General features: G+C 40.8%; 1 protein-coding gene across 5 annotated transcripts in view; it reads right to left on the reverse strand.

The window, feature by feature from the left end:
- Positions 1 to 779: 779 nt before the first annotated feature.
- KIF20B (kinesin family member 20B) overlaps positions 780 to 14,665 on the reverse strand; it is a 67,585-nt gene continuing 53,699 nt past the window's right edge. For 3 of the 5 annotated variants that reach the window (XM_008270182.4, XM_070057633.1, XM_008270180.4), the window contains 6 exons: positions 10,852 to 11,049; positions 9,463 to 9,531; positions 7,274 to 7,375; positions 6,425 to 6,575; positions 2,136 to 2,278; positions 780 to 1,032 (listed from right to left, as the gene is read on the reverse strand). In XM_008270182.4, the coding sequence (XP_008268404.2) occupies positions 955 to 1,032; positions 2,136 to 2,278; positions 6,425 to 6,575; positions 7,274 to 7,375; positions 9,463 to 9,531; positions 10,852 to 11,049 (741 nt within the window). In that variant the 3' untranslated portion in view covers positions 780 to 954. The remainder of the gene's footprint in view (positions 1,033 to 2,135; positions 2,279 to 6,424; positions 6,576 to 7,273; positions 7,376 to 9,462; positions 9,532 to 10,851; positions 11,050 to 14,665) is intronic. The other 2 variants (XM_008270183.4, XM_008270181.4) reach the window with 1 other exon arrangement.

The raw sequence follows: 14,665 nt of genomic DNA on the forward strand, positions 1-14,665 counted from the left end.
GAAACCAGAAGTGAGGAGCTTCTTCCAGGTCTCTCATTGAGTGCAGAGGCCCAAGGACTTGGGCCATCTTCTTTTTTTTTTTTTTTTTTTTTTTTAAATTTTTTTTTTATTTTTTGACAGGCAGAGTGGACAGTGAGAGAGAGAGACAGAGAGAAAGGTCTTCCTTTGCCGTTGGTTCACCCTCCAATGGCCGCCGCGGCTGGCGCGCTGCGGCCGGCGCACCGCGCTGATCCGATGGCAGGAGCCAGGAGCCAGGTGCTTTTCCTGGTCTCCCATGGGGTGCAGGGCCCAAGCACCTGGGCCATCCTCCACTGCACTCCCTGGCCACAGCAGAGGGCCGGCCTGGAAGAGGGGCAACCGGGAAAGAATCCGGCGCCCCGACCGGGACTAGAACCTGGTGTGCCGGCGCCGCTAGGCGGAGGATTAGCCTAGTGAGCCGCGGCGCCGGCGGGCCATCTTCTATTGCTTTCCCAGGCCATAGCAGAGAGCTGGATCGGAAGTGAAACAGCCAGGACTTGAACCAGTGCCCATATGAGATGCCAGAACTGCAGGCGGCGGCTTTACTCACTACACCACAGCGCCAGCTCCAGGAAGAAACTGTTAATACAGATTAAATACAAGAAAACCAAAAAACTGACCTATGACATCATGTGTAGAGAAATAAACAATAACAGCATCCTTCCTAGGATCTTCACTGTTAAAAAGCCTGAGATAACAGGGAAATAAAGACCATCTGGAAAGAGCTGTTATTAAAAAGGCTTAAAAAGTACACAAGAAACTGACTGTTAACTTACTTTCTTTATTGAGTTAAAATTACACTATATATAAAACAGCAATCTCTATACAGAGGTATTTAATAAATCATAATATACAGTTATCTTTAAAAAGTCAGGATGCAAGTTACAATGATTATGAATATTAAAGTTATATATTAAAACATTCCCCATAAGTGATTTATTTGGCTGTTTTTGCTCGAAGTCTTCGCTTCAGAATCTGATGATCACTTTCCTTCACTTTCTGGTCCATTAAAATCTGAAATTGACAATTTTACAGTTTCAAAAATTGTAAGTGAAAATCAAAAAGAAAGCTGGTTTAAAATAGATGATAGGTTCCCATACTTAATCACTGACATATCAACTATATTAGGGTATTTTTGTCCTGAGATTGTAGGTATATCATCTTCTATAAAAATACAAACCTAAAGAAGTAATAGATTTTGTAAAAGATTCTCAACACTACACAATTCTAGTATTAAAAAAAAAACCTATAATCTGTATTAAATTCCAGACTATAGCTTGAAATAATTATTAAAATAATTGTAGACAAGTGTCTTGAATAATTTTTAAGGAATGGATGTTCCATCTTGGCAACAAGTATATAACTTACAAAGCACATTATTCTGCTACTAAGAAATAATCTTCAGCCAAGAAAGGAAGTTATATACTAATCAGATAGATGGTAAATAACAGAATAGTACTAAGCGCATGTCCTAATTGATCCTAATTCTTTGCCACTTGCTTTCAAGTGTCAATTTCATATCTGATAGTGATAGGTCTCTCCTGACTTTTCTGGACCACTTCCTTTTGAAGTTTTTTTTCCTTTACTTTCATCCAGTGAGCAAACACAAGCATGAGAGAAAAATTAGAACCTTCCCTCTAATAGCACAGAATGTTCTGAGTGAGAATGAGTCACACAGTCTGGGTGACAATAACCATTTCTTCTTAATAGAACCTGGGAGGCTTACAGGAAAGGTGGGAGGAAATGACTGAATGTCAACGACATATTTTTACCAGGCACATTTGGGCCCAGATTTGTACAACCCTTGTTACAAAGATAACAAGAAAAATTAATGTTAGAGGCAAGTAAATCACTAAATAGACTAACTCTATTGACAGAAATACATCCCTCTGATTTTTTTTCAAATGCAAATGTATGACACTTGTTTACATCGATGCAGTATTTGTATCTCATTAATAGGAATGTAACATACCAAAAGTATATCTTAAGTATAAGTTGTTTTAAGAAATTTGATCTACAGGATAGAAATTCAAATCATAATAAAACCAACATCATTAAGAATACTTGAGAAAAAGAATAAGAACTTTATACTGATGAAAGCTGAAACACTAGCTTACCACTTGGCCAGATATATCAAGAGGAGATGAAATTTCATTTGTGTATAATTTCCGTTTGGCTCGTTTGGGTCGAGACACATTTTCTTTACTTGCTTCTACACTTGAGAGCTTTGAAGAGCTCATTGTTTCAATTATCTTCTTTGCTATGAAAAAAAACGTTAATTTCTGAAATAAATAATTTTCTGATTGCAAAAGTTTGAAGTCCTTAATAAAGAACATACACAAATTCGAAGAAAAGCACTAGCATATGTCCACAGTATAATGACATTAATAGAAAATTTACAAAGAAAAAATTAAATGCCTAAAAAACACATGAAATCATGAACAACAAAAGAAAAAAATCACACACACACACAAAAATAGATACCACATTATTAGGTATTCCTTCTGGGAAGTAGAAAAAAAGAATTTCAAATTGTCTTACTATGTACATTTGCCTCTTTTTTTTTTTTAATTTACAGATACTTGGGGTGGCACTATGGCACAGCAGGTTAACGCCCTGACCTCAAGTGCCAGCATCCCATGTGGGTGCTGTTTCGAGACCCGGCTGCTCCTCTTCCAATCCAGCTCTCTGATATGGCCTGGGAAAGCAGCAGAAGATGGCCCAAGTCCTTGGGCCCCTGCCTCCGGATCTGCACAGCTCCAGCTGTCACAGCCATCTGGGGAGTGAACCAGAGGATGGAAGACCTCTATCTCTCTCTGCCTCTCCTTCTCTCTCTGTAACTTTTTCAAATAAATCAATAAATCTTTGAAATAATTTACAGACACTGATTTTAGTAGAAAATTTATTTCCATCTGGGAAAATTCCTGGATAGAAAATCATGTGTATGTTATCAATTACATTTATTATACCTTTTTATCTTTTTTTAGTCTTACGACATTTAAAGATTTAATTTTTATTTATTCATTTAAGAGGCAGAAAGAAAAAGAGACAAGAGAGAGCTGCCATCTGTTGGTTTACTCTCCAAATGCCCACAAGGGGGACTGAAGCCAGAAGCTGGGAGCTCAAACCAGGTCTCCTATGTGGGTGGCATGAATCCAAATTAGTTGAGCCATCACCACTGCATCCTGGTTACCAACCAGTAGAAGGCTGAAATCAGGAACAGAGACAGGACTCAAACCCAGGCACTTTGATATGAAAAAAAAGGTGTCCCAACCAGCATTTTAATCACTCAAACACCAGCCCCACATTACTTTTTCAAAAAAAAAAAGTAATAAAATAACATTTAAATCAGAGTCTACTTGCCAAGAGCTGAAGTGAGGTGAACTTGAGTAAACTGAGCTTCCACAATCAAAGGAATCAATTAAGGCAACAAGCCAAAATGAAAGTCACACTCTACCCCTTTAAAGACTTAATGCAGCAGTGTAAGCACGAGACTACACCTGAGAAAGCACACTCTATCCATCCCCTTCTATACTCCTGCATGGCATGGTGCACTGCCTAGGGTCAAGGTGGATCAGCATACATCTCACTGTCCTGGCAGCCACAAATGAAAGACTCTTGAAGGATCTCAGGGTGGGCAGCTAACAGTACAGAGGAGGGGCCAGGAGTGGGAAAATACTAAGTCACAGTGGGAAACAGTAGCTTCAGATTATCCTCCTTTCCTCCCTCCTCCATAAGGTCTTTGGCTGAGATGTCTAAGGAAGATCTCTCTGGAGATCCCAACAAACAAGGTCTGAATGGAGGCAAACAGCTAGGGATACAGACATGTGGAAGAGCACGATCCCTCCCCCCAGCCCAGGAGACTAGAATGCATCAACTGCACACCAAGTGCAGTGTAAGAGGGAAGCTTCCACTCCTTGAGGCCCGGCAGTCCTTGTAATTGTTGATGGTAGGGCCTGAAAAAAATCCTGCATGGTTTTGCCTTGGAGTCAAACTCTTCACTATTACCAGCCAGTCACTACACTGAGAGCTAAGGGTATGAACCAGACAGACATCTTGTTCTTATGGCACTTATAAGACAGTAACAAAGAATTATAGTTTAATTAAGTGCTAAGATGAAAACAATAGGATTCGGTAATGAAGATCAAATGAAGACAGGGATGAGGGTTAGTGACTGGGAAGTGGAAGGGGTCTCTCTCTTCATAGAATCAGTATGAGATCTCAAGTTTTAGGAGGCAGCTACAGGAAATGTCAGGATATGTCCTAGGTGGGGGGAAAAAAAACAAGAAAATGTAAAAGAAGGCAATGACTTCAAGGAAACTGGTATAGTCTAGCCACTGTCAGAGGCTAGCAGGATTAAAGCTGGCTAGACAGCAATCCACAGAACACTAGGAGTTTGGAGAAGGCATCAGCAATCAGGTCACACAGAGGAATGCAAAATCCTTAAAGGATTTAAACAGGAAAAACATAAATTAACTTAAAATTTGAAAAGATCACTCTGGCTGTCATGGACTGAATGTACAGGAAAAGGGCAGAAGGTGAAGCTGGGAGAGCTGCAACACTGGGTAACAGCGGAGGTCACCAGAGCGGCAAAATCTGAAGGAGGAACCCAGCTCTATGCTCTTCCTTCCCACTGCGTTTCCCAGTGACCCACCACAACACATATGTCTGCACTGCAGTCCAATCCAAACAGGGACACCTTATATTGCTAAACGTGCGTGAAAAAGAAAGAAAAGAAATCCATGCTAGGTAAGCTAACAGGAAAACCAAGGAACTCAGCCAAGCAAGCAACATGGGTCTTTTTAACATATAAAAGACAGTCATTATAACTTAAATAAAATACTTAAGAATCTAAATAATAAGCACTTCTCCATTTTTAGATACTTGTTTGCTATATATCCTTATACATATTTTCTATACTTACATAAACTACACATTTTTAAAATATTTTGAAAAAATAAACAAAAAAGCCTGAAAGCATGGCTTTCATCCAAAAAACAGAGTAACAAATGCTGGTGAGGATAAGAAGAAAACGGAACTTTGTACACTGCTAATGGGAATGAAAATCAGTGCAATCAATGTGGAAAACAGTATGAAGATTTCTTTAAAAACTAGAAACAGACTTTCCATACAATCCAGCAATCCTACCACTGCGTATACACCCAAAAGCCATGACATATTCTATCAAAGAGATACCTGCACCACGTTTATAGCAGCACTATTCACAAGAGCCAAAATATGAATCAAATAAGGTGTCCATCAGGAGATGAATGGATAAAGAAAATGTGGTACATAAATATAAATATACAACAGAATATTATTCAACTATGATAAAAATTAAATTCTATCATTTGCATCAAAATGCTTGTAACCGGAGGGCATCATTTTGAGTAAAATAAGCCAGAGAAAGACAAATATTACATGTTTGCCTTAAATGTGGTAGTTAAAATTAAAAAAAAAAAAGTTTGAGAACCTCTGTTATTAAGTTTTCTCAAAAATATTTTTTACACAACCATTTCACTCAATTTAAATGTTCCCTGCTTCTAGTCATTTTCCCCACCCATTCTCCCCACCTCTGGTATCCAACTCATTCTAGTGCTGCCACTCAGGTAATCTCCCCAAAAATCTAATCTTCCACCCTCCCTCAACATTCTACATGCCAGACGCATACTGCTACCTGGAATTGCATGAGCACCACTCTCCATTCCTCAATGGTACTCTACCTGTGTTAATTACAGCGAACACCTAGGTATTTCATCCTTTCATCTGTTTCCTCCTGTCGCTCCCCCTCTTCGCAGAGGAACGACACAAGACCCTGCGCTGTTCTTTCGTCTGCTCGGCCCTCCCCGGGTTTGCTGCTGGTTCTTCCCGGGTTGGCTACTGTCCCTTCCACCTCCGTGGAAGGGCGGTTCCCCCTGGCCACTTTCCCCACTTCCGCAGGGGAGCGGCACACCGCCGGCCGGCTCTCTCGGGGGCTGCTCAGGTGTTCCTTCAGATAGATGTTCCCCTTAGATGTTCCTGGTGCATGCTGTCTCTCTCCTCCCTTATAGTCCTCTTCCGCCAATCCCAACTCGGCTGCCCACACACCGAGTACGCTGCTCTCCTCCAATCAGGAGCAGGATCAGCTCCTGGAGGTCATCACTCAAGTTGGCAAAAGGCAGCTGCGCAGAAGCTGTTTTCTCCTCTCCCAGCGCCATATTGTGGGAGAGCAGATGCATAGAATAAGTCTTAATTCCAGTAACTTAGTCTAGTCCGGGTTGCTCCCCACACCTCCCACTGTACCAAGTGTACAATGATGCCTGCTTGTGGGTCTAATATCCACAAAACAATTGTTGAGGTTTGTACCAATCAGATACTAGAAAGTACTCCACATCTAACAGAAAAGGTCACTTAATTTTCTACAAACCTTTTGATTGAAGAATTGTTGGAGAATGTTGTAAGAAGTCTCCAAATTTCTGCAGTGTCCCTTCTTTTTTCTTAGTGGCCAAGTTTATACTTATTGTGGATGCCTGACTCCGTAAAGAATATGTTTTCTTAGATGATTGACGTGTGCAAACCTAATAAACAAATAATTTTAGTTACTGTTGATGTGGAAAGTCAGAAGGTAACAAGTGATGGCAGCAATTAAATAAAAGAGGCCAGAGACAGGTTAGGAATTCTCATACAAGGAATTTGGGACTGAAGAGAGAGAAGAAAGGGTCAAAGAAAGGCAAGAAGAGTTAGGCCAAGTGTCAAACCTGCTATTGGCCAAATGCTAACGGTTATATTCCAAGCTAAGAGACGTATAGGAAAGGCAAGATAAATGAGATATAATTAGACAAAACTGGAATTCTAGATCATTACTAATCAGAATTTGATATCTTTATTTCTGTTTTTTGGTTTATAAATTTAAGCTATAAAAAAGGTCGATTTTGGAGGACCAGCACTGTAGCCCAGTGGGTAAAGCCACCACCTGCAGCACTGGCATCCATAAGAGCACCAGTTCATGTCCAGGCTGTTCTACTTCTGATCTGGCTCCCTTCTAATGCACCTTGGAAAGCAACAGAATATACTTAGGCCACTGCATCCACATGGGAGACCCAGAAGAAGCTCCTAACTTCAGCCTAGCCCTGCCCTGGCATTGAGGCCATTTGGAGAGTGGACCAGCAGATGGAAGATCTCTTTGTCTCTCCCACTCTCTCTCTAACTCTGCCTCTCAAATAAATAAGTAAATATTAAAAAAAATAATCAATTTTGGAAAATCAAATGGACAAACCTTTTGTTCTTTTTTGATAGAAGAATTTCTATGCTCTGAAACAGGGAATTCCAAATTACTTCTGGGGGTAGCATTCTTCTTGTTTTCACATTTTACCAAAGCCTAAAAGTAATGAATGTCAGCACTGGTTAATTTCCTGACAAAACGTTCTTTCTGTAGACTCAGAAAAGAAAATCCATAAAATGCTATACAAGTGTTGCCACTTAAAACAATGCTTCTTAATTGAGAGTGCTTTTGATTTCACAGGACACAAGCAATATCTGGAAATATTTTTGTTTTCTCTGCCAGGGAGGAAGTAAGATGTTATTTGCTACTACAGGAGAGAGGCCAGAGATGCTGCCAAATAACCCTGTAATGTGCAGAACAGCCCACACAAAAGTAAGTACCTACCCCCAAAGTGTTAACGTGTTGAAGTTTAGAAGCCCTAATGGAAGGTGGGAATTTTTCACACACACACAATCACATCATAAATAATGAAGTTAAATAAACTGTTTTATTTCAAATTCATCTTTAAAATACTGTATCGCTGGGGCCAGCCCTATGTTGCAGCGGGTTAAAGCCCTGGCCTGAAGTGCCAGCATCACATATGGGCACCGGTTCTAGTCCTGGCTGCTCCTCTTCCAATCCAGCTTTCTGCTATGCCCTGGGATGGCAATGGAGGATGGCCCAAGTCCTTGGGCCCCTGCACCCACATGGGAGACCCAGAGGAGTCTCCTGGCTCCTGGCTGCGGATCAGTGCAGCTCCGGCCGTTGCGGCCACGTGGGGAGTGAACCAGCGGATGAAGACCTATCTCTCTGTCTCTACCTCTCTCCGTAGTTCTGTCTTTCAAATAAATAAAATAATTCTTAAAAAAAAAAAATACTGTATAGCAATACACCTCAACTCTCAAATCTTCAAGTATCTATGTCCAATCTTACTCGTTTTTCCCAAATAATCTTACACAAAACAAAGCCTTTTATAGAAATATTCAGTAAGTTTAACTGGTACAAATTCTAATTATATGGAAGATTACAAGCCTAAAAGGGAGAAAAAAGCAGCAGAGAAAAAAAGTCATGACTGAACATCAGAATCCCAGTACAAAGTACAAGGTACAAGTCACAGGGTCGTGAGGAGCAGACTCCTGAACGAGGATGAAAGAGGAAAGGCAGATGGTAATCACGGGAGGCAAGTAAATTCTATAGAAAATTCTACTCAGGTGGCATAGCACATAAAACTGCCACCTGCAATGCCAGCATCCCAAATGGGTGCCAACTGGAAATCCAGCTGATCCATTTTGGATCCGGCTCCCTGCTAATGGCCTGAGAAAAGCAGCAGAAGATGGTGCCACTGTTTCAGCCCTGCCACCTATGTGGGAAACCAAGATGAATCTCCTGGCTCTGGCCTGGCCCACCCCTGGCCATTGTAACCATCCGGGGAGTGAAGCAGAAGATGGAAGATCTCTCTCTGTCTCTCCTTCTTTCTGTAACTCTGATTTTCATATAAATAAATAAACCCTGAAAAGAAAGAAGGGGGGTGGAAGGAGGGAGAGAAGGAGAGAAGGGGAAAGGAAGAGAGAGAGAGAAAGAAAGAAAGAGAGAGGGGGGAAGAAAGAGAGAAAGAAAGAAAGAAAAAGAGAGAAAGAGAGAAAGGGAGGGAGGGAGGGAGGGAAAAAAAGAAGGCGGCGAGGGGAGGGGAGAAGACTATAAAGCCAGGCCACCACACAAGGATTATTCAGTAAAGAGGTCTTTGGAGTCTTTACAGAATAGGAATAAAGCATTATATAAATGACTTTCATGAGGACCCATATCCTCAGCTCATGACAGCAGTGAAAAGTTGATTAAATCAGTTAGGATAGCTCCATCTTTTATGACCTTTTTTGGAGTATACACGTTATCTATCTGAAAAACGTCTCTGAAATACACATGAAGGGTACATACCAACAGTAAAATAAATAAAATTTTGACCTTTGAGTACTATACTCAATTTCCCTTTTCTCTTGAGGAAAAAAAGTGGATTAAGAAAAAACTGACATGAAGATGATGAAAGCCAAATATCTAGTGTTTTAATGGTATTTAAGATGTTATGAATATAAATTAAATAACTATAGATTAGAAGTTAATAAATTAACTCTACAAAAACAATCTTTAAGGGTGTTATATGTGTAGCAGGAAAACTATACTAAATAATATTCACTCAGCAAGTTTATTACCTGACAGAGAGCTTCAGGAGTATGGATAATACTATTTCTGCTCTTCCAACAGCTTGAAAATATACTACTCTTTACAGGAGTAAAAGAAAGTTGGAAAAAAGTTATTTTGCTAGAAAGCCTGTATTTAAACTTTACAGATTACTTTAAAAATAAGTATGACCATTTATTTTGTTCTATCATATGTAGAGCGAAAGCTAAGCAATTTAAACATATCTATCCATTATTTCAAAAAGGAAGAAACTGAAAAACAGCAAGCTTATGTGACCTGTCAAATCTGCATGGTTAGGGTACAGCAGAGAGGCAGCCTGACAATCAAGGAGCTGCATTAATTAAAAGGAAGTACTTTTTAGCCTGCAACTACATAAAAGCACAAATCTTAACACTGGCTGATGAAGAAAGAATTTTTCTTCCAATAATCAGTGACTTAAGATTTTAGTTCACTGACAAAAATTACATTCAAGCAAGTTAGCAATTCAGTTTATTTAATTTCTACATCAATCCTTTTTCTTATGAGGAAAGATGAATTTGAATAGGACTAGTACACAAAAACAGCTCTGCAGTAAAACATACCATCATTGGATCTATTAGTTTAAATGAGAGAAGGTATATGTTATAATTTTTAATATTCACAGCTTTTTTTTTGAGTACTATTAAACCAGTGATACTCTTTTTTCACATTGCAAAAATAAAATATTTTTACTCTTTGCAACAGATACCGATATTTTTCTATTCTGTTCAAGTTTTTGTTTCTGTTTTTAAGTCAGAATGACCCAGTAATTGATTTCATTAACTACCAATGAGTTATGACCTACAACTTGAAAACATGAGCATCTATTGGTACAAGAGGTCAGAAATACACCAAAAGTCAAGAAATGGCTGTGGAATTTCTATCTCCTCTTTTTTTCAAGCGATATTCTTTAAGGGTATAAAATCTGCCATAAATTGAGGCTGGCAAGGTGGCATAGTCACCACCTGCAATGCCAGCATCCCATATGGACACCGGTTCAAGTCCTGGTTACTTTATTTCTGATCCAGCTCCCTTCTAATGCACCTGAGAAAGCAGCAGCAGATGGCCCAAGTACTTGGGGCCCTACCACAAACACTGGAGATCCCACTAAAGCTGTAAGCTCCCAGCTTCAGCCTGACCCAGCCCTGGCTACTGTAGCCATGTAGGAAGTGAACCAGTGGAGATTTCAATCTCTGTGTAATTCTGCCTTTCAAATAAATAAGTAAATCTTTTTAAAAAAAAATGCCATTAATGATTGTGCAGGACTGAAAGAGTGGGGCTTCTCAACAGGAACGCAGTGCAGCAAAGCTCAACTATGTAGTACAACTGAACTCAATAAGAATTGGTTGTTAAATTTACTCATCAGTTAAGTAATTTATTACCTCCTCCATTTCATTACTCTTCCTCTTCCGGGCCTTGGAAATCTTAACTGTCACTGGTGTAGTACAACCAGAGTGTTTCACCGCCATTTGGTTTGGTCGCAAAGGTGTAAAATGAATCTCTAACTCAGGTTTTGGGAATCGAGTGCTTTGATCATTTTCTGTTGACACTTCACAAGAGTCAAGAACTACAGATCCATCCTAAAACATAATCAAAAAGTAAAAAATAATTTATTTGTAGAATATGAATTTATAAATCACAAAAACAAATTCTTCTAAGCAACTATTCATGGCAATAAATTGGGAAAGATAAAAAGTGAGGACAACAATGATAGAAGACTGAGTTATCATTTACCCTCTCTTGGTTTATACATGGTATGTTAAAACTGGAGGAAATTTATAGATCCACATTTCTCAAAGGTGTACAAGCCCATGAATTACCTAGAGAATTTATTTAAACATTACTGAAGGGGGAGCCAGCACCGTGGTGTAGTGGGCTAAAGCCTCCGCCTGCAATGCTAGCATCCCATAGGTAACTGGTTCTAGTCCCGGCTGCTCCAATTCCGATCCAGCTCTCTGCTATGGCCTAAGAAAGCAACAGAAAACAACCCACGTACTTGGGCCATTGCACCCACATGAGGCACTGGGAAGAAGCTCCTGGCTTCTGATCAACCGAGCTCCTGCTGTTGCAGCCATCTGGTGATGAACCAGCAGATGGAAGACCTTTGTCTTTCCCTCTCTCTGTCTATAACTCTGCCTCTCACACAAAAAAATAAAACAAAAGATTACTGGAGGGGACTGACATTGTTGCACAGTGGGTAAAGCCGCAACCAGCAATGCTGGCATCCCATGAGGGCACCAGTTGGAGACCCAGCAGCTCTACTTCCAATCCAGTTCCCTGCTAAAGGCCTGGGAAAAGCAACTTCAGAAAATGGTCCGGGAGGGCCGGCGCCGTGGCTCACTTGGTTAATCCTCCGCCTGCAGTGCCAGCATCCTATGTGGACGTTGGGTTCTAGTCCCAGTTGCTCTTCTTCCAGTCCAGCTCTCTGCTGTTGCCCGGGAAGGAAGGCAGTGGAGGATGGCCCAAGTGCTTGGGTCCCTGCACCCACATGGGAGACCAGGAGGAAGTATCTGGCTCCTGGCTTCGGATTGGCGCAGAGCGCCAGCCATGGCAGCCATTTGGGGAGTGAACTAACGGAAGGAAGACCTTTCTCTCTGTCTCTCTCACTGTCTAACTCTGTCAAAAAAAAAAAAAAAAAAAAAACCATTTAAAAAAAAAATAAAGAAAATGGTCCGAGTCCTTGTGCCCCTGCTACCCATGTGGGAGACCTGGAAGAAGGTCCTGGCTCCTGCCCGGCCATTGTGGCCATCTGGGAGTGAACTAGAGGATGGGAAATCTCTCACTTTTAAACTCTGATTTTCAAATAAATAAATATTTAAAAAAAAAAAAAAGATTACTGGACCCTACCACAAACATATCAAGTCAGAAATCTGCAAAGGAAGAGTGTGGAATTTTTAACAAGCAGTACAGTTATATACATCTCAAATTGGCTGCAAATTTGTTGCTACTCTTGCCATCTAGATATGGGGTCTTTTTTTCCCCTCTTTTGAATCTTGACTGGTCTTAACTTCTACTACATCCCACTACATCATGGTTCTTAGGCTCTATCATACAAAGCACTGTAACTTCATTTCCTTCCTCCTGGAACACTAACTTTCAGGACACTCCTCCTCAAAATGCCCCATCTCAGAATCCAGCCACTGCACAATGAGAAGCCTAGGCCCACAGAAGTCACATGCTAAGTCCAGTGGAACATCCAAACTCAACTACTATGTGAATGAATCATTTCAGACTTTCACCCTACAGGGACATTTTTATTTTATTTTTCACCCCAGTAGAGTATGCAGATTTCATGAAGGCAAGAATACAAAATAGGGGCTGGTGTTGTGGTGTAACGGGTTAAGCCACTGCCTGCAATGCCACCATGCCATATGGGCACTGGTTTGAGTACCGGCTGCTCCACTTCTGATCCAGCTCCCTGCTTATGTGCCTGGGAAAGCAACATAAAGAAGCCCAAGTCCTTGGGCCCATACACCCACGTGGGAAAACCAGATGAAGCTCCTGGCATCAGCCTGACTGAGCGCCAGCCATTGCAACCATTTTTGGAGTGAACCAGCAGATGGAAGATCTCTCTGTCTCTCCCTCTCTCTCTGTAAACTCTGCCTTTCAAATAAATAAAATAAATCTTAAACACACACACACACAATAGTATTATAATGATGCCCCAAGACTGTGAAATATACGATAACCACTAGAATTATTTTTATTTTTATTTGAAAGGCAGTGCTACAAGAAAGAGAACAGAAACAGAAAGATCTTCTAACTGCTGGTTTACTCTCTAGAGGGTCACAATAGCCAGGGATGGGCCAAGCAAAAGCAGGAGCTTTTATCTGGGTCTCCCATGTGACTACAAGGGCCCAAACACTTGAACCACCTTCTGCTGCTTTTCCCAGGCCATTAAATAGGAAGTTGTACTGGAAATGGAGCAGGGGCCAGCACTGTGGCATAGTGGTAAAACTGCCACCTGCAGTGCCAGCGTCCCATATGGGTGCTGGTTCGAGTCCCGGCTGCTCTACTTCCAATCCAACTCTCTGCTATGGCCTGGGAAAGCAGCAGAAGATGGCTTAAGTCCTTGGGCTCTTGTACCTGCGTGGGAGACTGGAAGAAGCTCCTGGCTCCTGGCTTCAGATCAGCTCCAGCCATTGCGACCAATTAGGGAGTGAATCAGCAGATGGAAGCCTCTCTCTTTGCTTCTCCTTCTCTCTCTGTATAACTTTCAAATGAATTAATAATAAAATCTTTAAAAAAAAAAAAAAAAAAAGGAAATGGAATAACCAGGACATGATGAACCAGCACCAATGTGGGATGCTAGTATCGAAGGTGACAGGTTTACCCACTATGCCACAACACTGGCTCCTTGCTAGAATTATTAATAAGAAATTAGAACCAAGAGGCTTTAGGACAATATATATATAAAACTTGGAGTAAAAGAAATGTTGCATGGGGCTAGTGTTGTGGCGTAGCAAGTAAAGCTGCTGTCTGTAACACCAGCACTGTTTTGAGTACTGGCTGCCCCATTTCCAATCCAGCTCCCTGCTGATATGCCTGGGAAGGCAGCAAAAAATGGCCCAAGTGCATGGGCCCCTGCACCAACATGGGAGACTGGGAAGAAATCCCTGCTTCAGTCTGGCCCAGCTCCGACCATTGAGGACATTTGTGGGGTGAACCAGCGGATGAAAGATCTCAAGCTCTGTCTCTTCCTCTTGCTCTCTCTGTAACTTTGCCTTACAAATAAAATAAATAAATCTTTAATAAAATGAAAATGTCCCACTATGTGTGACTGCTCAAGCAATCAAGAATCAATTTTTGTTTATGGACCAACATCAAGATTTTCCACAAGTTTTATGGTTTGTATTGATCAATGCTAATTACTTGGAATTCTACCTAGAAGGATCAAGGAAAAGCCAGACAAAAGGAACGGTTCATGTTATTTTTCTATATTAAAATAACCTTCTCATTGCACTTTTTAATTAGTAAGCTTCTCTTCAGCTTTGTGATCTAGTAATATTACCTTTTCTTAATCCACTACCACAACCACCCAAGCAAAATTCAATGCATCTTCCTCAGTGTTCCTGGTAGTAGCACTTCATACTTCTACAATAATGCTTAGCCAATAAGGTAAGGTCACACAAGTTAGTCATTTATGTATCTGTCTTATTAGATTCCTTACTCCCTGAGGATGGTGATCATACCATA

The sequence above is a fragment of the Oryctolagus cuniculus genome, chromosome 15, assembly GCF_964237555.1.
Source record: "Oryctolagus cuniculus chromosome 15, mOryCun1.1, whole genome shotgun sequence".
NCBI lineage: Eukaryota > Metazoa > Chordata > Mammalia > Lagomorpha > Leporidae > Oryctolagus > Oryctolagus cuniculus.